We start from the raw sequence: 26043 nt of genomic DNA on the forward strand, positions 1-26043 counted from the left end.
TCAGCGCTTCTTCCTGTGCCAGGTGGGTATTTTTTATGTAAGCACTCAATTTATTTCTTTTGTTTTACAAGTATAATAAAGCAGGATTACACTGTTTTTGGCTTCCTGTGTTTTCCCATGTATACCCATGTATGGATATGAATGAGTGATCCAGGGAACCATCCAAGGAGGAGATAGGAGGAGGTGGTGATTGAGCGTTATAGGCCTGTGCGACCTGCTCATTTCTGGTGAGCACATACTTATTTTACAGCTCACGAGGTGGATATTTTCAAGTTCACACTTTGATATTGGGAAGATTATATGGACTTTTGTTGACACCTGGAATCACTGTACTGCACTTTATATCTGCATCATTGATTGATTCATTCACGTATCCATAGTCACAATTTTTGTTCTATATTGTGAACACTAAAGCACTTTTTTGTGTTGAGTTTTTAAGGCACAATATTGTATATTAGTGCATTTCACTCATTTATATAGATCTATGAACACTATTGGTAATCACTATATATCTCACTTATCACATATTGTTTTACACTAATACCAGCGCTCATCTTTATTTTTTGTTTAGGTTTTTACCACTGACTGTGTCCACTGTAACTTGACATGATAGTAGACTAGGGCCAGATGACATTTCATCTACATGGTGAGCAAATTAGACCCCATCCCTTTCCACAAAGCCCCTCATTTTTTCCTGACATGTTGCAGCAGGTAAGAAAGTCTGATTAGCCCTGACATACAGTATGAAAGGATCAAGTGTGTCAACTGCTTCACTGTAAGAACTATCAACAATTTGCTTTAGTAAGAATTTACAGTTGATCGCTATTCTCCATAATTATCTCCTCACCTCCTTCCTCCTTGAGGCAGAGCAGAGAGCTGTGTGATTTTTCCACCAGGACTCCTCCAGGCTGTCAGAAGAAGTAAGTTAGACAAAAAGGTTAAAATATAAGAACACATAGTAATGTATTAGTGTGCCCCTTTATCCAGATTAAGGTGCAAGGCCCTTTAACTCAACTGCCCACAATTCTCTGGGCTCCCAGCATCCCCTGAGCTCCTGGACACACCCAGGAAGTATAGATGCCAACTCCTCCCAGCTTCCTGTGCTCAGAAAGATCCTGCCTGATGGGACAATAGTGACTGGGCAAATGAGCTGTCCCCAGGTGCAGGTTCCTCCCCTGTTAAGTCTGGTGTGCGGGCCACCAGCAATGAGAACAAGAGCATGCAGCATCTGTCCAAGCCCCTGTCACTGGAGAGGACTCTGTTACAGTTCATTTGCAGAAGCTGTCCAAGTGTAATGTTCTGGTACCTTTGGGTACCCTAATTACTCTTTCATAAGTGTATGCGCTCCACCATTCACTTTTGGTAAGGTGCGCATACACCTTTAAGACTGATGCTGTCATCACTGAGCGCCGGACTGGATGGCTATTTAGATCGCCGGCTCTCACTCACATGTGTTCGTTCAAACTGCTTTGTGCCTTGATGCTAACCTGTCTTGAAGCTCTCATGCTTGCAAGCATACCTTGCTGTCGGAACCACGCTGCGCTGATCCCTGTATCCCGCTACCGGATCATCCGCTCTTGCCGAACCTCTCCTCTACTACATTGCTATTAGTGATAAGTACCCCACAGGGGAAACCTCTATAACTTTCATACTAAAGCTTACACTATCTAGCTCTGCATACTAAGGACTATTACTACATCTGCATTATCTAAGATTGCTAGCTCTTGAGCCTACTACCACCTGTTCTTGCACTGGGTTGATCTCTCTTGTATGTCCACCTGCTACTCTGTCATCTGCTACCATACATGATTGCTAAACCTATCTGCATCCCATCTGCTACTATCTTACTTTCAAGAACATTTCCTTTCAAGTGTCTGTCATCTACCATCTCTACCCAACCTGTCTCTTCAGCCTATCATCACTGTGTTACTATATACATAAGTCACTCTAGGAAACATCTTATTGAGTGTGTGTATTTACTTGCTGAATTGAGATCATCCACACATGATGAGTCATTGAGAGTTGGGATTGGTGTCTCTGCGTTTCTCTACATGACTACTGAAGTGGAATATTTCTGCAGCTGAAAATCCACATCATACATAAAACGCAGGAGCGTTACAGATTGAACGAACCACAAATGGATTCAGCAGAAATAACCACTCAGATGACACAATTAAAACAGCAAGTAACTGCGTTAATACACGCACTTGCTGAATTAAAAGAAGACAATCAGGCTCTGTCGCAGCAGGTAATTAGACTGACACAACTTACCACTGCTCAGTCCCCTGAACCCAAAATAAATCCTCCTTTGGTATTTACAGGCGATCGCAAAAAATTTTGCGAATTTAAAAACGCATGTGAGTTACTTTTCTTGCTAAAACCCCGTACCTACCTTACTGATCACATTAAGGTTTGTACTATTATTTCTTACCTAACAGGCGATCCTCGGGCCTGGGCAGACTCTCTTTTTGAGAAAAGCGATCAGCTTCTCAACTCCTATGCCTTGTTCCTAGCAGAACTCACTAGCCTATATGATGATCCCAATAGGCAGAGTACTGCCGATCTTCAATTAAGATCCTTGAAACAAGGTGGGAGACCTGTAGAAGACTTTGTCGCAGAATTCAAGAGATGGACCCTTGATTCAGAATGGAATGATGCATCTCTGAAGACCCAATTTAGGCTTGGCCTATCAGAGGCCGTTAAAGACGAGCTCGCCCGAGCGGATCTGCCAAAAACCCTGGATGCATTGATACAACTCAGTATCACCATAGATAGAAGACTACGAGAAAGAAAGGCTGAGAAAATGGGAATGCCATTATCCAGTTCTTCTCGAATTTCGGCCGTTGACCCCGTTCCTATGAAGGTAGGAACCATACGCCCACCACTATCAATTATGGAAAGAGCCAGAAGACGATCTGGTAATCTCTGCTTGTACTGTGCATTCCCGGATCACAAGATGGGCGTCTGTCCCCTAGTCTACAAAAAGAAGGGTGAGTGTTCCCATGTCCTCCTAGGGGGATTGACAACTTCAATCACTAACCCTTATCTTTCTGTTTGCTTAACATTACAGTGGGACCAGAACAGGATTACTACTAAGGCCATGATTGACACAGGATCTTGTGGAAATTATATTGACATACGTTTTGCTGCTTTAAATAAAGTTCCTATTATTTCTAAACTTAAACCTGTCTCAGTGAGTCTTATTAACGGTGTTCCTTTATCCTCTGGTCCGATCACTGATCAGACACAGGCACTCCTAGTCACTACTAACGGGTCTCATATGGAGACCACTACCTTCGATCTAATACCTTCACCCCACTTTCCTATTGTTTTGGGACTTCCCTGGTTGCACACACATCAACCAACCATAGATTGGAAGGAACGGACCCTGACCTTCCTCTCTTGCTATTGCGAGGGTACGTGTAACCTCCCGTCTTTCGGGAAGATCCTGTCTGTGGTGACAGATGAGATTGCACCACTATGTTATCAGGATCTCTCTGAGGTTTTTCTTGAGAAAAATGCTCAAGCACTACCTCCCCATCGAGACTATGATTGTAGCATTGATCTACTCCCAAATAGCAAATTGCCGTTCGGTCATGTTTATCCTCTTTCACAGGATGAACTTTCCCATCTCAAAACCTATTTGGATGAGAACTTGGAAAAAGGTTTTATTAGACCTTCCACTTCTTCCACAGCAGCAGGACTCTTTTTTGTCCGCAATAAGGACTCAAGTCTCAGACCTATCATCGACTATAGGCAATTGAATGCTATTACAATAAAAGATCGCTATCCTCTACCGCTTATCCCTGAGCTCATTGAGCAGGTGCGTGGAGCTACCTATTTTTCAAAATTGGACCTGAAAGGAGCATACAATCTCATTCGAATCCATGATTGACATGAGTAAGATATCCTGCATTCAGGATTGGCCTACACCAACCACACGCAAGGCGCTACAGCGATTCCTTGGATTTTCGAATTTCTACAGGAAGTTCATTAGAAACTTCTCTGCCATTGTGAGACCCCTCACACAGCTCACTAGCATTAAAAAACCATTCAAATGGTCAGATGAAGCAAATAAAGCTTTTCACCTGTTAAAGACAAGGTTTACTTCTGCTCCCATACTACGCCATCCAGACCCATCCCTCCAATACATTTTGGAAGTAAATGCGTCAAACATGGCAGTAGGAGCAATACTCTCCCAACGACCAACTCACACTTCACCACTTCATCCAGTCGCCTTTTTGCTAAATCCCTAAGCAGTCCCGAGATAAATTACCCCGTGGGTGAAAAGGAACTGCTTGCTATAAAATTGGCTCTGGAGAATTGGCGACATCTACTCGAAGGCACCCAATTACCAATACTTATATACACGGACCATAAAAATCTCCAATATCTTCAGACTAACAAAACTCTCTCGCACCGACAGGTACGATGGTCACTATTCTTTCTAAGGTTTAACTTCCTAGTGACCTACACACCTGCAGATAAGAACAAAAAGGCGGATGCACTATCACGACTAACTGAAGAAAACTACTTCGAAATCCCTTCTATTCCTATAATACCTCACAAACGCATTATTGGAGTTGTCCGTTCCTTGAAGGAAGAGGTTTTGCATGGTATAAGTTTGGATTCACCCCCACCACAACTAAATACTGATGCAGAAGGCTTCCTCTACTACAACGACAAACTTTACATACCACCTACCATACGCACCAAGATCTTGGAATTATCGCATGATGTGCCTATGGCAGGACATATGGGTATGACAAAGACTCTTAATCTGATTACCAGGCAATTCTGGTGGCCTGACATGAAAACATCTATACAAAAATTCGTCTCTTCATGCAATGTCTGTGCCAGGTCCAAAATTGACACTACGAGGCCATCCAGTCTACTATGCAGTCTACCAATACCCCAAACTCCATGGGAAGTTGTGTCCTTGGACTTTATAGTGGAATTGCCTCCTTCCAAAGGATTTAATACCATCTTAGTGTCAGTGGACCATCTGACAAAAATGGCACATTTCATTGCTATTCGCAGACTACCTTCGTCCAAACAAATGGCAGAACTCCTGATGAAACATGTCTTTAAGTTACATGGTATCCCAAAAACTCTTCTGTCTGACCGTGGATCACAATTTATTTCCAAGTTCTGGCAAGAACTATGTCACATACTACGGATCGAGCGGAAGCTCACTTCTCCTTACCATCCGCAGACCAACGGACAGACTGAAAGAGTCAACCAATGCATCGAGCAATATTTACGTTGTTACACTTCTTACCAACAGGATGATTGGGTGGATCTTCTCCCTCTGGCAGAATTTGCCTACAACAACGCAACCCACAGTACGACCAAGCAGAGTCCGTTCTACTTGAACTATGGGTTTCATCCCTCTATTCTTCCACCACGCATCCTTTCTTTAAATAACCCAGTAGCTTCAGACTATCTTACCCAAATAAAGGACTCTCTGGGTTTGCTTAATACTACCATTGCACACGCTCATAGTCAACAAAAGAAGTACTATGATCTTCGCAGAAGACCTTCTCCTCAGTACGCTATCGGGGACCTCGTTTGGCTCTCAACAAAAAATTTAAGACTGAAAATCCCTAGCAAAAAGCTTGGACCTCTGTTCTTGGGACCTTTCCCATTCAAGAAACTTATTGGAAAAGCTGCAGTACAGCTTACATTGCCAATAGACCTCAAAATACATCCCATTTTCCATGTGTCGCTACTGAAGCCCCATGTTCCTGACCAAGGAATAAGGCCTACTATCCCACCTCCTCCTCCTGTACAAGTTGAAGGTGGAGAAGAATATGAGATAAAAGAGATTCTGGATTCTCGTATCCACAGAGGAAGACTTCAGTACTTGGTTCGATGGAAGAACTATGGGCCCCAAGACGACACCTGGCTAAACACCTCTGACATACATGCCTCTAGATTAATCCGCAATTTTCATGCGAAGTACCCAGACAAACCAGCTCCAGAGGCCTTCAGGAGCCGGCCTTAAGGGGGGGGGGTACTGTAATGTTCTGGTACCTTTGGGTACCCTAATTACTCTTTCATAAGTGTATGCGCCCCACCATTCACTTTTGGTAAGGTGCGCATACACCTTTAAGACTGATGCTGTCATCACTGAGCGCCGGACTGGATGGCTATTTAGATCGCCGTCTCTCACTCACATGTGTTCGTTCAAACTGTTTTGTGCCTTGATGCTAACCTGTCTTGAAGCTCTCATGCTTGCAAGCATACCTTGCTGTCGGAACCACGCTGCGCTGATCCCTGTATCCCGCTACCGGATCATCCGCTCTTGCCGAACCTCTCCTCTACTACATTGCTATTAGTGATAAGTACCCCACAGGGGAAACCTCTATAACTTTCATACTAAAGCTTACACTATCTAGCTCTGCATACTAAGGACTATTAGTACATCTGCATTATCTAAGATTGCTAGCTCTTGAGCCTACTACCACCTGTTCTTGCACTGGGTTGATCTCTCTTGTATGTCCACCTGCTACTCTGTCATCTGCTACCATACATGATTGCTAAACCTATCTGCATCCCATCTGCTACTATCTTACTTTCAAGAACATTTCCTTTCAAGTGTCTGTCATCTACCATCTCTACCCAACCTGTCTCTTCAGCCTATCATCACTGTGTTACTATATACATAAGTCACTCTAGGAAACATCTTATTGAGTGTGTGTATTTACTTGCTGAATTGAGATCATCCACACATGATGAGTCATTGAGAGTTGGGATTGGTGTCTCGGCGTTTCTCTACATGACTACTGAAGTGGAATATTTCTGCAGCTGAAAATCCACATCATACATAAAACGCAGGAGCGTTACACCAAGCAGTGGGGTGGTCCTATCTACAGCCCCCAGAGTCTCCTGACCAAAGTCAGCATGAATGAATGATTAATATCTTGGACACGTGAGATTTCTTTAACTCTCTATTTTATCAGTAAACTGAACTCAGAACACTCTGCTGCCATCCAGCGGCCATTAGTAGAATTGCGGTAGAATTGTTTTCATATGTTTTAACTCTTTTTCCATACTGTTCATAATATCGTTTTGTATTGGAAACCCCTGTTCACATGATCTCCTATGTAATCTAAGTTGATTTTCATTGTTAAGTAAAGTAGAAATTGCACATCACCTCTGGTCTGATCATTTGGCTGATACTGTTACATAACAGTAATAGCATTTGAAAAAGACACGCTGCTACTGAACTGATACAGACTACAGGTACACCTTGTTTTTCACTGCAACTTTTTGTATTAGTTAGAGTGTTATTTGGATACTACAGTACCGGAATAAGGTACAATAGATGTAGGTTTTCAAATCCCATAATGGAAGCTAAATCTAGCAGGCTATCCTGTTTTTTCAAAATTCCTTCATCTTTGAAGATCATTTGTAACGAGTGCACTGGACTGAACATACCAAGTCTATTCCTACTTCAGAAAATTAGTCTCGATCTATCTTTGAGTAAACCAGGACATATACAGACATAGTAAGAACAGGTTACATCTCATCTTTCTGAAAAATAGAGGGTTGATTGCCATTGAATACTACTGATTAATTTTATTATTATTGGCTGATTATTGGGTGTAAGGAGGGATGGATTCCCTTCAGTTTAAGGAAACCAGTGCAGGCTTATGCAAATGCACATGCATAGGGTAACTGTCAGATGCACATTACCAGGAAGGCACACTAGTGCAAAAATGAGCATGCGCCATTGGCACTGGTATTGGCATCCAGTGGCCTATATAAAGTGAAGCAATGCAGAAGGAAGTTACTTAATTGTCTGTAGCTTGTTTCTGTTTACCTGAGACCCGATCTGCTGATTCTACCTTACCATGGATGACCCGGCCTGCCTCCCAACCTGCCTCTGAGATTTTGCCTCTTTGCCGTGACCTTAACCTGCCTTCTGGACTAGACTTTCTGCTTTCTGACTTGTACTTTGTTTGCCCGGCAGTTACTGACTTAGGCTTGTTTCCGGGAACTTTGTCTTTGGTTCCCAATTTGGTACTTTGCTGCTCAACTGTTCCTGACCTCAATTTGTGTCCCATTTCTGCCTTTGCCCCTTGATTTGGTACCTCACTGCCTGAATGTGTCCTTCTTTATGAACGGCCTCAACTTAGTTCCTATAACCTACCCCAGTATTATGGTGTTTCTGTGCTTGGTTCCTGCTCTGTATTCCTCAGTTCTCTGCTCCACACACCTGGCAGCGACACAGATCTGCTATAGCATGCAACTCCGGCACTCGTGCGACTCTTTACGCTCTCACACTCAGTCAACACCTTCAAGTGTGTTGGGCAGAGGTGCAAGAGAAGCTCCCTCATCTACTCAGTCTCTATAAGTGTACATGATATTAGGTAAGGAACAATGTTCAGAGCTTAATAGTATTCTCTAAAGTATGTTAAAATGCTAAACACCATGGCACACCTATAGAATACAGGGATTTTTGCTTCTTCTATATTGCAGTACAGATTCAAGGTGGTCAGTGTATCAAAGTCATCCATCTCTGGCCAGTCTCTTCCCTATTAATAATCAATTATTTTAGATAAGCTTAAACTAAACCATGCTATGTATTTGTAATGTAGCATAGGTTCTAAGCACTTACCTGTACAAGTAAGGGTTTCACAATGGTATCAATAGCCCCTTGTTTGGGAACAATGGGTATCTCATTCTGACACAACTCTTCAGAATTCACAGCCTCAGTTCTCACTGTAATGTTTACTTCTCCTGGGAGAAGATGAAGTCATCATCACATATAAGCATATAGCTAGTAAAGTAAAGGTTCACTTTAAATGAACATGACATTTAATGCAATTATATACCATAATTCTCCTGTCCTTGATACAAATACCAAAATCAGTTCTTTATAGAAAAAGCTGTCACTACCAATGACAAAAAAAGCTACTGTTAGCTGGGGGATATGGGGCAGGGGGGGGGGGGGGGAGGGTATATTGATCAAGCTCCCTTGAAGCAGTGCAATATTGCTTTGTACATCTTCAAAATCATTCTATCATGACACATCAAAAGCATATAACACTTCTTCATAATTACCATTTATTTTATTGAACAATGGGCAGTAAATTGAACTGTATCTAAAATCTCAGCATTAGTAGCCATTGCAGGGATTTTGCCATAGGCAACGTGGGCCTTGGCTTGGATTGGCAGGGCTGTCAGGCATGGCACAGAGCAACCCATTTAACAGGACACCAGGGATGGGTCCTGAATGGTAAATATGTTATGTGCCCCCTAAAGGGGTGACTTGTAGGGCTGCAACTAATGATTATTTTTATAATCGATTAGTTGGCCCATTATTGTTTTGATTAATTGATGAATCGGATAAAAACCTCAGAGTTTAAAAAAAGACAATTTATTCTTGAATATCTATATATCTAATTCAAAACAGACAGAAGATATATATATATACACATACATATAATATATATATATATATATATATATATATATATATATTATTAGAGGTTATATCTAAAACAAAAGTTTTCTTTAAAAAAAAAAAAAATCATGCAAGACAGACTCCTTTGTCATAGGCAGGTAGCCTGATACAAGCTACCTGCTCCTGCTGTCACTTACTGTATACTGGCCATACACAAATTAACTTTTGCTTAGAAAACGTTCATTTTAGGAAAACGAAATAAAGATATAAAGTGCGCTATCCCCAGGACATTTCGGTTTATAACATAAAAATCATATATGAAATATGTGTAAAACTTCTAAAACAATGCTCATTGATCTCTTATAGTATTATACAATTGAAAATATTCTGTGATGATGATAATCATATCAAGGAAACATAAGTAAAGTGCAAAGTGCTGGATACTGCAAGGCAACAATATAAAGTGCCAAGTGCAAAAATAACAAGTGACAAGTGACAGCACAGTTTTAATCTTTATCTAGTATTGTTAAAGTAGCGTATTCACTACTTCAGGTGCAGCAGTCCATGCAAACCAGCTGAGCGCGATTTTCGAATAGTTCGTGGGGTTAAATTGAGGTTCATTTTCGACCACAGTGGAATTTTTGGAAAATTCAAAGGAGCAGGACATTTACTTTTTTGTCGTTCAACCACTGTGTGGTAATTTTTGCTGTGTGTATACATGTATATGTGATCTGGCACACAGCTGCTGCCCTGTAGCAATAAAACTGCTATGGGGTGGACAGCAAGTGGTTAAACACGCCCTGTTTGGCTTAGTGAGAGCTCAGACTTAAACCCCATTGAAAATCTGTGGAATGACTTGAAGACTGCAGTCCACAAACGGTCACCATCAAATTTAACTGAGCTTGAGTAGTTCTGCAAAGAAAAGTGGGCAAATATTGCAAAGTCTAAATGTGCAATGTTCAACAAAATACTGAGATAAGAGGGATGATCCTTTTTCCAACTCAGTGACACACGTCCACTCTCCTACCCATCTTGTTCCTGACCCAGAAACCATAGTACGTGTATGACGTCACTTTGGGGTCCTCCTTGTCAGTGTCCATGGCCATTGAGGGCAGGAAAGAATGTAATTCAGTGCAATCTGTACTGCATTACATTCAGTGGAGTACAGCAGAGACATCCAAGGTCTAAAAGGGTCATTAAAGAGAACCTGTCACCCCAAAATTAACACATAGAGGACTTTTTGTCCCCTATGTAATGAAAAAAAAAAATAACTAAGTTACCCCCAAGCACATGAAATCCCCCCCCCCCTAAAACAAATGTTCAAGCCCCCACATATACGCATGTACAAACGTAAATGCATGCATCGGGACGCTTATGCATGAAAAAATAGATTACAATACACATTACATCAGGGATCAACAAATCCCAGGTTGCATGGCGACCAGAAACCGTGTCCTGGCACCAGGCACGAGCAATCCCCACTGCCCGACGCCTGGATGCCAGGCAGCCAACCCAGTTCCAGCATCCAAAAACAAACAGAAGGGAAAAACTCCAGCTCTGCTGCTTACCTGAAGCAGAGCCAAAGTTTCCCCTTTCCTCCCCACACACTGGAAACCCATGCATCCTCCTCCCCCTCTCCCAGCAGACCCGCTGCCACTGTGTGGAAAGGCTCCCTCACACTTCCCTCCCCCCTCGGCACCAGCCAATCTGCACCATGGCTCACCCTTCCCACTCCCCGCCAGTCCCCGAGCGTAGCACTGGAGACAAGTAGAGAGGTGAGTAGATTCCACCCCACACAGCATGCCACACACCACAATGCATGCACACCAAAAACTCCAGCCCCAACAACCTCAAATGACAATTTCCCACACCCTAAGAGCCTCAAAGGGACACGCATCCCCCAAAACCACCCAGTGAGAAAGCTGTTCCACCCAGCAGAACCGCAACCCAATGAGACAGCCGCCTGACCCCCAAATAAATCAAATCTTTTTTTTTCGCTAAAAAAACTTGCTCCTAACATTTTTAGCTGGCACCTAGAGTCAAAGAAAATTTGTCAAGCCCTGACCTATATTACCTCTAGTCTTCATCTTCTCTGGGTTCAGGTGCTAATCTTCCCTGCACAGAGCTCTTAAAGTTATTGTAAATGTTGGATTTGTTTTTTAAACAACAAACTTGTCATACTTATCTGCTCTGTACAATGGTTTTACACAGAGTAGCCCTGATTCTCCTTTTCTGGGGTCCCCCACCAGCGCTTCTGGCTCCTCCTGCCTTCAGAGTGCCCCAATAGCAAGCTGCAAAGTATAGTATAGAGTGCCCCTATAGCAAGGTAAAAAAAACCTTCTGCCTTTAGAATTGCCTTAGAAATCACTTCCTTCTCCTGCCCAGGACTACAGGACTACATGTCCCACAAGGCATTGCTCCTTACACATTCAGAAGTTCTTAGACACTTACTAACATATATGGATGGTGTACTGAGCTGTATGTGTGCTGCACTGTATTTTCTGTTATAAAAACAAATATTGCATTCAGTTTGCAGGCCAGCTAATCAGCTGACCATCTAATTGATGATGAAAATAGTTGACACTATTTCCAAAATCGATTATGTCCATTACTTGTTTCAGCCCTAGTGACTTGGATGCATTTTGGAGTACCCAGGCCTTCTCACGCATACAGGGTGAGGGGTTCTGGTTGGAAAGGGGTAAACTGAATTGTGGTTTTCCCAGGATTGGTAAGTCCTTATTCGGGATCCAAAATATAGAGGCTCAGAGGTCAGCCCTTGCCAGCGAGGTGGCACGTGATGCAGGTCACAGCTGTAAGAAAGTGTGATCTAGCTGGTGACTAAGACATAGTTTGCTGAGTCCCCGTGGCCGTTGCTGCACCCTAAATCAGTTAGGAACCTTAAACCCCTGTATGGGATGGGTATACTGGTGGTGAGCCATTGTGTTGTTTTTCATGATGTCAGAAATATAATATGTAAATAATGAAAGTAGGCACTAACCTTATAAGAAAAAAAATCTCCCATTAAGTCCACAAACAATTCATATCCAAACCATATTCAAATATCATATATGTTAAAAAGTAAAAACTTGCAATAATTTGTTGTCGAACACTGTGCTTTCTAAGTGCTAAGTGCCAAAATCTTCCTTTTGTGTGCTCCACCACATGCATATACACTCCGCACTCACCAGAACACTACGGCCAAAAAAGTCACCATCAGGAAATATATAAACAAGTTCCAAATCATGGGGGGTTTTTGAGCAAGAACTTCTCCAATAATTAGTCTAATCGTTCTCAATCACAAGGACTAAGCAATCCAAAAAAGACAGCAAGAGAGGACATATAGGGCCTAATTTACTATAACGCTATGATGGCGTACTTTACTATTTTTTACGGCAAACTTGCCGTAAATACACTACCAAACCAAATTCTTTATATCATCCGGGAAGCGTTGTACGGCAGCGAGGGAGTAAAAAAGTAGTCGTGCTAAAAGTTCTACTATTTTCCTGGAAATAATGTTTTAAGTGTGATAGCATAGCTGAAATGGCTCTGAAGGATGTCGTATAATGTTTGGACATGATCTGCTTTGAAACTTTTTCAAAAAGTGATGTTTAAAAAGAAATTTCAATGAAAGTGTGAGAAGTAACAAATTCTCCCACAGCCTATGACTGTGAAGCAGCACTTGTGCACATGCCCAGACCTTGAAAATAGTTTCAAACCTACGCCTTGGAAATCGTAAGCTGCCAATACAGTGAATTCCGGAATTCACGAATGCAAATACGAGTACTCGGCCGTAAAAAAATAGGCATAAGTGTATATGAAAGCAAGTGTCTTCCATTGATTCAAATTGTACAACTCTATTATTTACACAAAAGCATACATTTTAATTGTGGCATGAATTGTTGAATTATTATAGACAATTGTCCTTGATGATTTTTCTTTTGCTTCTTATTCCTTTTTATGTTAAACAATGCTAGTAAGCTGTAATGTTTTCATGAGTTTTTGCAACAGATATTAATCTCTCTTGCTCTCTCTCGATATTATATATATATATATATATATATATATATATATATATATATAGGGCTTTTTTTCAGCGGGAACGCGGGGGAACGCAGTCAATGGTGCTGGGATGTGCTGGGGGATCTATTGATGTTGACTGCTGGGGATTCTATTGTTGCTAGGGGAATCTATTGTTGCTGGGGTGGGGTCAATTGTTGATGGGAAAGTGGGAAAGATCTACTGTTGAGGAAGGGGTCTATTGTTACTGGCTGCTGGAGAGTCTATTGCTGCTGGATACTGGGAGATCTAATATTGCTGGGGGGTAATTTTTGTTGGAGATTTACTGTTGCTGGAGGATCTATTGTTGCTATGAGGGTTCTATTGCTGCTGGCTGCAGGGGGCCTATTTTACTGCCTTTTATTAGGAAATTGAATACAAACTACTTTGCAAGAAAAAAATATACTTTTCTGTATTCTCTAGGTAAAGGGTTCGAATCAAAGGACAGTGCTCAGAGGTGGGGGGGCGTAGACAAGTGGTGAAAGGGGGAGTACCTGCACCTATTCTTTGATAAAAAAAGGCCTGTATATATATATATATATATATATATATATATATATATGTATATATATCAAGAGAGATACTGCCAAGTACATTTTTTTATGTCTTTATTTAATAAGAAGTTGCAATAAAAACAGAGTTAAGACACATCAGGTAAAAATGGAACAGTGCAACAGCTTCATAAATCATAAACTTTCGTCAAAGGTTACAGTAGCTGTGAAATGAATACAGTCAACTGGACCAGTTAGGTGGGGTCAGTCCCCTCCGGGGTGTGCATAGCAACTGACTTATCAAATGTAACAAAGATTGGCAGATTAGGGGACAAGTAAACAACCTCAGTTATAAAAAACGTGTCAGGTACCAATGTAGTACCGACGGACAGGCTCCTGTACAGGGCAGGAGTAAGAAACCATAACTCCTAACCATGGAGTCAGTCAGAGAATAAACAAGCAGATGGGATATAAGCTACATAAGACCCCAGACTTGGGGAGAAAGTGCGGATATATACAGATGAGAGAGTAGGGGGAAGGTGGCATAAAACATAGAGTGAAGAGGAGAAAAGCAAAAGAGGCAAGGAAGAAGGGAGCAGGGTTGGAAATTAAAGGGGCTGGTGAGACCCGAATCCCCAGGCCCATATCCCTCACACCCCCCCAAACCCTAGCCGGAGACAGAGAGCTCTCGCAGGTAAGCGTCCGTACATGTGAAGTAGCCCCGCGGTCCCCATATGTATTGAAAAGCCTGTTCCCGGGTTATACAGAATAGCCGACAAGTCTTTCATGTCCCAAAGCTCCTTCACCTTAGAAAACCATAGCGACCTCGTGGGTGGATCAGGCGATCTCCAGCAGAGGGGTATGCAGGCTTTGGCAGCATTTAAAAGCTGATTAGTCAGAGAGGACCTGTATTTTTTGCTAAGGGGTCAGGTGAGGTGCAGTAAACATGCCACAGGGTCATCCGCCACGTCCACATTAGTAAGCTGTTTGATAACGCCGGCTACCGCTTGCCAAAACGGTTTGACAAGCGGGCATTCACAAAAATTATGGAACATCGTCCCCGTGGCGTCGTTACAGTGCCAGCATTTATCCGATACCTGCGGGAAACAACGATGCAAGAAAGTGGGCACCCTATACCCTCGCGTGAGGACCTTGTATCCCCTTTCCTGGATCTTAGTGGCGATAGAGGGTTTATGTGCAAAGAGAAGGATATTGTCTCTTTGGGTTTTCGTGAAAGTGGTATTGAGGTCAGATTCCCAGCGGGCAAGGAATAGCTATGCTGAATCCTGTAATCTGTCACTGATTATCACAGAGGAGATCCGCCTGCTTTGTTTACACAAGCGGGCAGATTTCCTCACTCTTTTCTTGATGATCGGGGAAGAGCGGCGGTGATCATCGCCTCTCCTTCCCTGGCCTGACTCCCGCTGTGTCTGAATACAGCGAGAGCGAGCTTTCGGCGGCGCGCGTGTGCCACCGAGAGAGGGAGGAATCCAGCGACGTAGGTCTACATCGCTGGACCCAGCCGAGCCGCTCTGCTGCAGTATGCAGTAGCAGCAACGTGAGCGGTTGGCAAGTGGTTAACATGCATATATATATATATATATAGATCTGTTTGAGATGATAGATGCAAAGCTCCCGATGACACGTGGAAAGCGAAATGGCTGTAGAGCTATTATCTCAAACGCTTAAGGTCCAGCCATCACTTCATCTTGCAGTGGTGGCTCTTGAGGTGAGTCCTTATACTGTTTGATTTGATTGTATATTTTTCATTTTTTATGTACACTGTTTTTCAGGTCAGTGTTACTTAAATTTTATTTTTATAAAAATGTTAACACCCTTTCATACTACACCATGAGCCTCTTCCCTTGTTTTCATTTTTAACTCTCATGTGACGTTGCTGAGTTGATAAACCTTTTGGAGATCGTTCCTGAGGCCGGATGTCGCTGAATATCTAGATGTCCAAAGATCACCAGGCCTGTTGAATCATACCTTAATGCTGTCCTATAATTTAGACAGCACCTGGCTCTGGTGAGTTTGTATTTCTTTCATTGGTGGTGGACACAGCAACGTTTATGAACCCTGTTTTTCATCATCTGCCCTGGGATTACTCATGAACTTTACTACATTTTACCAATTAACTTTTATTACACGATTTGTTATAATTTGTTATAATGTACACATTTGTTGCATTATATTAGTTTCGTTTTGAAGCGCTGCAAATCCCCCCCCCCCCTTATATCTATATATATATTTATCTCTCTCTCTCGCTATATATATACGCCATCCTGGAGGAGATGGACTGACTGTGCAACCTTTATAGGGTCCAGGTATCGCCTCATGTTACCAGTAGTGACACTAACCCTAGCCATAAAAACTAGTAAAATACTGTCAGAGGTCATTACCTGTAAAACCATCCTGTTTTGGAGGTTGTCTCATTATTGCCCATTTAGTGCACCTGTTGTTAAGTATATTCACACCAAAGCAGCTGCAACTGTATAACAACCCCCTCTGCTACTTAACTGACCAGCAGATACATATCCCAGGACTTTAATTGACTAATTGATGCTGTTCTCTGATTAAAGTGTTTCTTTCATTATTTTGAGCACAATATATAATATATATATATATATATATATATATATATATATATATAAATAAAAATATATATATATATATATATATATATATATATATATATATGTGTGTGTGTGTGTTTAGAGAGAGAGAGAGAGAGAGAGAGAGAGAGAGAGAGAGAGAGAGAGAATAGTATCTGTTCCAAAAACAGGAAATCATTACACATTAGTAGCATTGTTTAAAAACAGAAAGGAATAAGGCCCTGTTCACATAGGGGCGATCCGACTTGGGGTGGCGACCTCCGAGGTCGTGGTGCGAGCAGCGTGCCGCGACCTCGGAGCGGCCGCCACGGACTTCATAACATTGAAGTCTATGGCGGTCACCTCCGGGTCGCCCCAAAGAAGCTCCGGACCCTTTTTCTAAGTCGGAGCAACTTGTGTCGCTCCTATTAGAACGGGTCCGCAGCTTCCCTATGGAAGGCGACCTGTGAGGCGACCAGGTTGCCTCACAGGTCGCCTTAGTGTGAACGGGGACTTAGAAACAACAGAAAAACCCAGCAAGGACAATTTATTTTAGGAATTAAAGAGTTCATCCCAAAATTAAAATGTATGTTTTTGTGGAAGTAACAGTTGTACAATGAGAATCAATGGTTAACACTTGCATTTATATATAAATAGTACATAGTTTGCTAGCTCCCACAAATTCACGCTTGTTAGGCATTCACACAATTCTGAATTCACTATAGCACGGGGCTAAAATGAAATAAGAGTAGGTTTGTGACTAGTTTTCTAGTCTGGGCATGCTCAGTTGTGTCAGTACAGAGTTCTAAAAACAGGGTGAATTTATCTCTTCTCTGACTTTTCAAGCTTATATCTGCTTTCACAACAATATTTTAAGAAATGTAAAAGCAGATCATCTCCAAACAATATACATTACAGTATACAATGTTATGTTTAGGAACCATTTAACCTCTTCACCACTGCTCACATTGCTGCTACTGCAGCAATGTGGCTCGTTATCGTCCAGCGACGTAGACCCACGTCGCTGGACTCCGCCCCTTGTGGGCGGCGCGCGCTCCCGCTCGCTCCCGCTCGCTCCCGCTGTTTTCAGTCACAGCGGGAGTCGGGCCAGGGGAGGAGCGGCGGCGATCGCTGCTGCTCTTACCCGATCGTCAGGGAATCTAGTTTGGAGATCCGCCCGCTTGTGTAAACAGAGCGGGCGGATCTCCTAAGTGACAAGGAGTGACAGATTGCAGTGTTCAGCATAGCTGAACCTGCGATCTGTCCTTGTGTCACTCAGTCACCTCCCCCCCCACACGTCAGTAAGCACCAGTCATACATTAACCCCTCCCTCTCCAATAAAATTAACCCCTTCCCTGCCAGTGTCATTTTTACAGTAACAGTGCATATATATAGCACTGATTACTGCAGTAATGTCACTGGTACCCCCAAAAGTGTCAAAAGTGTCAGTCAAGGGTCCGATCTGTCCGCCGCAATGTCGCAGTCCCGCAAAAAAAATCGCAGATCGCCGCCATTACGCGTTAAAAAAAACCCACCAAAAATGACAGAAATCTTTCCCTTAGTTAGTAAACGCAATAACTTTTGTGCAAACCAATCAAAATACGCTTATTGTGATTTTTTTTTTACCAAACATAGGTAGCAGAAAACAAATTGGCCAAAAATTTAAAAAAATTTTGATTTTTACATTTTTTTGGGGGGAATTTCATATAAAAAAATGTTAAAAATATTGTTATTTTTTCAAAATAAACGCATTTTTTTGTTTATAGCGCAAAAATTAAAAATCGCACAGGTGATCAAATACCACCAAAAGAAAGCTCTGTTTGTGGGAAAAAAAGGACGTAAGTTTCGTTTGGGTACGGCGTCGCACGACCGCGCAATTGTCAGTTAAAGTTGCACAGCGCCGAATCACAAAAAGTGGCCTGGACGCAAGACAGCAAAATCCTCCGGTGGTAAAGTGGTTAATCAATGAGATTAGGCTCTAAACATTATTTCCATGTGCAATTCACCTGCTTCTAGCATGACTATGGATTTAGACGGACACTGAATTATGTGACCTATAGTGAATTTGATTTTGTGACTATTTATTCACCACGTGCTATAGTGAATACTGTTTCTGACTAGTTTTAGTTGTTTTCTATGGATTTGAGTTGCTTGTGACCATTTGTTCGCCCATTTGCCAACTAGGTGCTATAGTGAATCTCACAAAAGTGAGTACACCCTTCACATTTTTGTAAATATTTTATTATACCTTTTCATGTGACAACACTGAAGAAATGACACTTTGCTACAATGTAAAGTAGTGAGTGTACAGCTTGTATAACAGTGTACATTTGCTGTCCCCTCAAAATAACTCAACACACAGCCATTAATGTCTAAACTGCTGGCAACAAAAGTGAGTACACCCCTAAATTAAAATGCCCAAATTGGGCCCAAAGTGTCAATGTTTTGTGTGGCCACCATTATTTTCCAGCACTGCCTTAACCCTCTTGGGGATGGAGTTCACCAGAGCTTCACAGGTTGCCATTGGAGTCCTGTTCAACTCCTCCATGACGACATCACGCAGCTGGTGAATGTTAGAAGCCTTGTGCTCCTCCACCTTCAGTTTGAGGATGTCCCACAGATGTTGATTAGGGTTTAGGTCTGGGGACATGCTTGGCCAGTCCATCACCTTTACCCTCAGCTTCTTAAACAAGGCAGTGACCATCTTGGTGGTGTGTTTGGGGTCGTTATCATGTTGGAATACTGCCCTGTAGCCCAGTCTCTAAAGGGAGGGGCTCATGCTCTGCTTCAGTGTGTCGCAGCACATGTTGGCATTCATGGTTCCCTCAATGAACTGTAGCTCCCCAGTGGCGGCAGCACTCATGCAGCCCCAGACCATGACACTCCCACCTCCATGCTTGACTGCAGGCAAGACACACTTGTCTTTGTACTCTTCACCTGGTTGCTGCCACACATGCTTGACACCCTCTGAACCAGATAAGTTTATCTTGGTCTCATCAGACCATAGGACATGATTCCAGTAATCAATGTCCTTTGTCTGCTTATCTTCAGAAAACTGTTTGCAGGCTTTCTTGTGCATCATCTTTAGAAGAGGTTTCTTTCTGGGACAACAGCCATGCAGACCTATTTGATGCAGTGTGTGGCGTATGGTCTGAGCACTGACAGGCTGATTCCCCCACCCCTTCAACCTCTGCAGCAATCATACGTCTGTTTCCCAAAGACAACCTCTGGATATGATGCTAAGCACGTGCACTCAACTTCTTTGGTCGACCATGGCAAGGCCTGTTCTGACGATTATGACTAAGCGAATATAGTTTCGTGAAACGCGTCAACTGTTTTCTGCCCTCCTGTCCCTGGTTTGTCGTTTTGAATTTTATGTTTTTTCAATAAATGTTTTTTATCATCTTCTACTCTGAAGTTGGTGTGCGGTTGCCTACTTCTTAATTGTACACCTGTTCTGAGTGGAACATGTTCTGTTAAACCGATGTATGGTCTTGGCCACCGCGCTGCAGCTCAGTTTCAGGGTCTTGGCAATCTTCTTATAGCCTAAGCCATCTTTACATAGAGCAATAATTCTTTTTTTCAGATCCTCAGAGAGTTCTTTGCCATGAGGTGCCATGTTGAATTTCCAGTGACTAGTATGAGAGAGTGAGAGCAAAAACACCAAATTTAATATACCTGCTCCCCATTCACACCTGAGATCTTGTAACACTAATGAGTCACATGACACCGGAGAGGGAAAATGGCTAGATGGGCCCAATTTGGACATTTTCACTTAGGGGCGTACTCAGTTTTCTTGCCAGCAGTTTAGACATTAATGGCTGTGTGTTTGTTATTTTGAGGGGACAGCAAATTTCCACTGTTATACAAGCTGTACACTCACCACTTTAAGTTGTAGCAAAGTGTCATTTCTTCAGTGTTGTCACATGAAAAGATATAATATATTTACGAAAATGTGAGGGATGTACTCACTTTTGTGAGATACTGTATATATGTATATATATATATATATATATATATATATATATATATATATATATATGTATGTAGCACTCTCCTAGGTAGGTGCTAGGAAAACACATTTGTGGTTCTGTTCTGCTTCTCAGGAAAGCTAGATCTGAAAGTTTAGCCTTTCATGTTTCCAGGTGTGATTTATTGGGTCTAGGGGAGTCTCCCCACTGTATCCAATGAGGGAGCTCATTGGACAGTGGAGGAAACCTAACCAATAGCACACCAGGGTCTATGACTGTCCCAGTGGGTGGGCATTGCTGCAATGCATGCTGGGATTGGGATTTTGGTGGGAGCAAAGTCCCAGGAGGAGGTGGATGGCTGTCTCTCCTCCTGCAGGTGTGAGGAAGGTGGTTCAGGCGGTTGGCCTGTTGAACCAGGTGTGAACCAGGTGTGGAGCTGGGCTGCAGAGGATCCAGAGAGCTTACCAGTGGAGCTGTTGGTAGAGACTTTGGGAAAAACAGTATCGTGAGTACCAAGGGGTCTGCCTAAGGGTCTGCCTAGGAAAGGGGACCACTCCAGAGAAGTCAGGGGATCAAGGAACAGTAAAGGGGTCCTGTGTAGTGAGACAAACAGAAAATAGGGTGTCCCAGGGTACCAATACCCCCAAACAGTATGCAAGGTAGGGGTAACACCTGCCTTAATTCATACCAAATGGTCAGTATTAGACCGGGGGGCCCAGCAACCAATCAAATTGTGACAAAAAAACCAAAGGGACAAAGAGGTTGCAATAATAGAGCTCATCACTGGTTTGTGAAAAAATGCAAAAGTACTTTATTGAGAAAAATACAATGTAAAAAGCAAGTCGCAGTAAATACATTAGCAATATGTGTGTGTTCTCACTCGCACCTCTGGGATATAATTTATAAAATGGTAAGCCGCAAGTTCAAAACTATATATATAGTTAGGTATGTGCAAATGGTTGGAAAAAACTGCGCTAACCTCTGGTGGTAGGGGGCTGTATAACCCCACTGCTTGATATACTGTAATATAAACTGTATTAAAATTTAGTGCCTTATACCCATATAAATCATATATACTGTGTGAAAAAGGTGTCACAGAAAAAATTAATTAATAACTAAAGTACATATAGCAGCAAAAATGTCACCATCAATAATTGTAGTGCAAATGTTAACTAAGTGAGTGGGTATCATCCGTAAAGTGCATTACATGTGCTGACAGTTAAATTAATATAATTATAGGGACTTTTGGCAGGACGTGAGGAGAATCTCTCAGAAGGTGACAGACTATGTTCTCCCGAACGATCCTGCATTCTTTCTCTTACACAGCACGACTATCCCCCCTGCGCGATACAAAAAGTCTATCCTACGCCACCTCTTGAATGCTGCCAAAATCTGTATCAGCCTCTGTTGGAAATCCACCACCCCTCCTTCCATCCCACTCTGGCTATCCAGGGTTAAACTTATCAATGACTTTGAGGACCTGGTGCTGACTTCGCAGGGCAGGAGGGAACAATACACTAAGACATGGAGCTGCTGGAACATGTTTGTTTTCTCGGATGAAGGACGTGCATTGCACAATACTGCTTAAGATGGCCGGGTTTCGGTGCTTTCCGTCTTTCCGCTCCCCTCCCCGGACCCTCTCTGTGACCTTCTTATCCTGGGGGGGTGCGGAGATGGTCCTGACCTATTCCTTAGCGCAGTTTTTTCCAACCATTTGCACAAGTAAATACATTAGACTGAACAGAAGACCTGTGAGATCTCCACCACTTATACCCACATTTCCATACACTTTAAAATACTAAGAGCTCAGAGACACTCCACCCAGCACTCAGGACCACCCCCATCCACAGAGACATCCCCACCAATCTTGCATGAATATAGAGTAATGGATCATTTGGTGAATTTTTCTTGAAAATTGCTGTAAGTGTAAAGCAATTCAGCATAAGAAAAATCACATGTAATCTCTATGCGTGAGCATCAGACCGGAGCTCAAATTCCAGGGAACTGGAAATATTCATGCAAGATTGGTGGGGAATTGGGGATATCAATGTGGATCGGGGTGGTCCTAAGTGAGGGGTGGAGTGTCTCTGAGCTCTTAGAGTTTTTAAAGTGTATGAAAATGTGGGTATAAGTGGTGGAGATCTCACAGGTCTTCTGTTCAGTCTTATGTATTTACTGTGACTGGCTTTTTTACATTGTATTTTTCTCAATAAAGTACTTGTGCCGTGTAGTGAACCCTGAAGATTAGGGACAAAGGGGGTGCCAGGAAGGACCCTGAAGTTGTTCAGCAGTACAGTCTACCTCAGAGTACAGCTTACCTTAGGACACAGTTAACTCAGGAAGCTCAACTAATTAATTTCACAACCAAGGGCAATGTGAAGCAGCGGCCTAGCCGTGACAAGCTCAATTCAGCGTTACTCAGCATTACTAATTGTTACTCAGCACTAAACAGCATTATTCAAGTCGTCCCTTCCTATTGTGCATAGTTCTGTTAAGTTGGAGTATCCCACTCATTCCCTTCTCCTATCCAAGTTCCAAATAAACATAAAAAAAACAAAGATACTGGATTGTTTCTTGTCTGAGGTAAAACACTTAGAAAAATGCCAGATTATTCTACTGTTGCTAATGGTAACCCATGGGAACCCATAACCAGCAGCTCCCATGGGAGTAGTGCTACATTTGGGGGCTCTTCCGGGATGTCGCCCTGGGTTACCGGCCTGGTTGCCCATGGCAACAGCCGAAGAAAATTTTCAAAACTGCCTTTTTTGCTTCCGGGACTTTGTTCTAATGCTCAATCCAAGTGTGAGGTCTGCTCTACAGGAGATAGGGAGAGTGGAATGAAGATAGAAGTGCACAACAATGGTTGCCCATGGCAACGCAAAGATTTCAGTCAAAACTGCAATCTGTGTCTACTGCGGATGGAGATCTTTTATTTGAGCTATCAAATGTATTGCTCTGTAATGTCTTGGGAGGCAGGAAAAGGGCCTCTGTTCGTTAAAAAGGACTGTGTCTGCTTAACAGGAAAAGGTGCAAGTGTGGACAGAGAAAATGGCGGCCAAGGACACATGGATCTGTGTGCCGGGGGCCACGTGTGTGTCAAGACTACATGGAATGATGTTGACCGTGCATATGACAGCGGGACATTAATTCTATATAGTGACAGTGTCAATACTGTGAAGATAGCTGTTGGCCATGCCGGGAAGGGCAGTGGAGCTTTCTTCGGAGACAGTATGGTGATGGGCCTTGCTTGTACATGTGCTGGGAAGAGGACTGTTGACCGTGCAAACGACAGCGAGACAATTCTCTGGACAGGCAAAGAGTGACAGCTTGCTTAAGATGATGGAGGCACAGCTGGGGCCCTGCCACAAGCATGAAGAGTGGATGTATGTCTGGCGAGGGACATGGTCCCCTTTACAGTAACTTCCATGTCAGGTAAGAGAGAGCAGCATTGGAGGGCTTACTGCACCGCGTGGAAAAGTGTGTGCTTAAAAGTTCTGCCTAGCAGGAGGAGCCACGGCCAAACAAGGAATGTGGGTGGAGACGTCATTCGTGCCCAGCCAATCAGGAGTGAAAAGGGAAGTCCATAAATTACTTCCTTCTTTGGGTGTGGCTAAGAGGGAGACAGGTGTGCGGAGAAGTAACATGGAGATTACTGGAGAGAGAAAGAGCGTACCAGCGACTGTACCACCCGCTGGCAGAGAACCTGCTGAGCAGACCTGGGAGCAGACCGGAGGGCCGAAAGCGACTGTCCTGTGGGATACCGGAGTGCGGATGGTGCAAAATGGAAGACTGGCGTTGTGCACCAGAGGAGGCGTAGAGCACTTAGGCCTGGTATGTCCCCAGTGTTTGAGTGTGGCTATGCAGGTGCAAGCGTGGAGCCAGTGTGGGCACTGCGGCTATCTGCTGCTGTGGGTGGAGAAGAGTGAGGGTCGGCCCAGACAGCTGTGTGTGTCCTGGGAGACGGGAATCACTCGGGCCATGACGGCTTTGGATTTGAGGCCTCTCTGCGAAGGTGGGAGAGGAGTCTTCAGAGTGTTAATGCAGCTGGAGGCCATGCAACCTGGCAGTGGATCAGCTTATGGATCAAGGAAAACCCGATTGCCAAACAAAGGGGGCATGCAGGTAGTGTGGGCCGGGAAGTGGCCACCTGATGTGCCGAAGGCCACCGCAGCAGGAACAAGGTCTGCTCCAATACTTATCAAGGAGGAAGGATGGCCAGTGGCAGCTGGGGCTCCTTCAGAAAGTGTGAGTAGTCAGGAGGAGGCTGGGGCCATTGATGTGGGGTCTCCGAGTTTTCAGAACCGATAAGGATCCATAGAGGAAGGGATCGATAATTGGAAATCGGAGGATAAGACTGGGAATGGGACTAGGGATCTGAGGCTCGGAGCAGTCCGCCATGTCCTGACACAGTAGAGGCACCTGACGAGGAAACCAATGACTCTGTGGTGAGAGAGGAGCTGGCCAAAAGTTTGGGGTTCTGTGAGGCCTATGCCAGTAGGGACCCAGGTCTAAAACCGCCCACGAACTATGCCCAGGCTAGGGATCAAAATGAGGCCTACAGCTCCCTGTTAAGGTGTGAAGAGACCCAATTTTCTCCAGCTAGGAGAGGGAACCGGAAAACCCTTCCCAAATTTTCCAGGTTGCAGCAGTGGCTGCAGAGGAAGTTTGCTACGGAATACGGGTACGATTACCCATATGCTCCAAGGGAGATTATGTTGGAAATAGAGGCAAAACGAGAGGCTTGGTGTGTTGAAGCCATCTGGGACTTTCTGTTCATGACTAAGCCTCATCGGAACTCCACCAGGGGGGATCTCTGGGAAAAGTTTGTCTCAGTAAAAACCCAGTGGAACTTTGGGCGGTCTATCTATTTGGATCAAGTAGAGGTCTCCAGCATGACGGATCAGGCCAGGCTTGGTCGGTCCGTGTCAGACAGTCAAGTGAACCTTGTTAGAACCCCTCATCCAGACTATTACATCTAAAAAGGGACTCATTTGCAGAAAAAAAATGGCTGGCTAGCCTTACCACAGAGTACACCAAATCAGCCAAGTTGCTGTTGTTGGGGCATGTACCCCCTTTCATTACCCTTTCTCCCTTCTATGTCTACAGAAGCGGGTGGGGACTGCTATGCTATATTCAAAGGACTTAAAACGTAAAGTGGTGCTTTCCTTCAGAAGTTGGGACAAATCCCTGTGTACCAAAATCATTAATCCAAATCAAAATGTCATTACCAAAATTCAGAGGGTGACATCACTAGTCTACACTCACACACGAATAAACACCAAATATCACAGAATAAATCAAGAAACAGAACTTCTGCCTGATGTAATTCCACCACCTATAGGTACTGTAAATGCCTAAAGAAATGCAGTATTTAGGTGTAGGAGAGTTTCACTACCATTGCAAAACTTGCCATATGTGTTCGAAGGGGGCAAGAAGCTGCATTGTGAATTGCACACCAGCACCAATTGCAGCCTCTTACAAAGCAAAAAGCCCTAAAAATAGAAATGGTCCTATAG

The 26043-nt window shown here is 43.3% G+C and overlaps 1 protein-coding gene across 1 annotated transcript in view; it reads right to left on the reverse strand.

Annotated features, from left to right (window-relative positions):
• The window catches only part of LOC309564226 (alpha-2-macroglobulin-like), a 289760-nt gene that overhangs the window by 46227 nt on the left and 217490 nt on the right, over positions 1-26043 (reverse strand). Inside the window, exons 20-21 of the mRNA XM_082268853.1 lie at positions 8627-8748; positions 848-908 (exon numbers count right to left, since the gene is read on the reverse strand). Coding sequence (XP_082124979.1) covers positions 848-908; positions 8627-8748 — 183 coding nt within the window. The remainder of the gene's footprint in view (positions 1-847; positions 909-8626; positions 8749-26043) is intronic.

This window comes from Pelophylax lessonae, assembly GCF_965119305.1.
Source record: "Pelophylax lessonae genome assembly, chromosome: 9".
In the NCBI taxonomy this organism is placed as follows: Eukaryota; Metazoa; Chordata; class Amphibia; order Anura; family Ranidae; genus Pelophylax; species Pelophylax lessonae.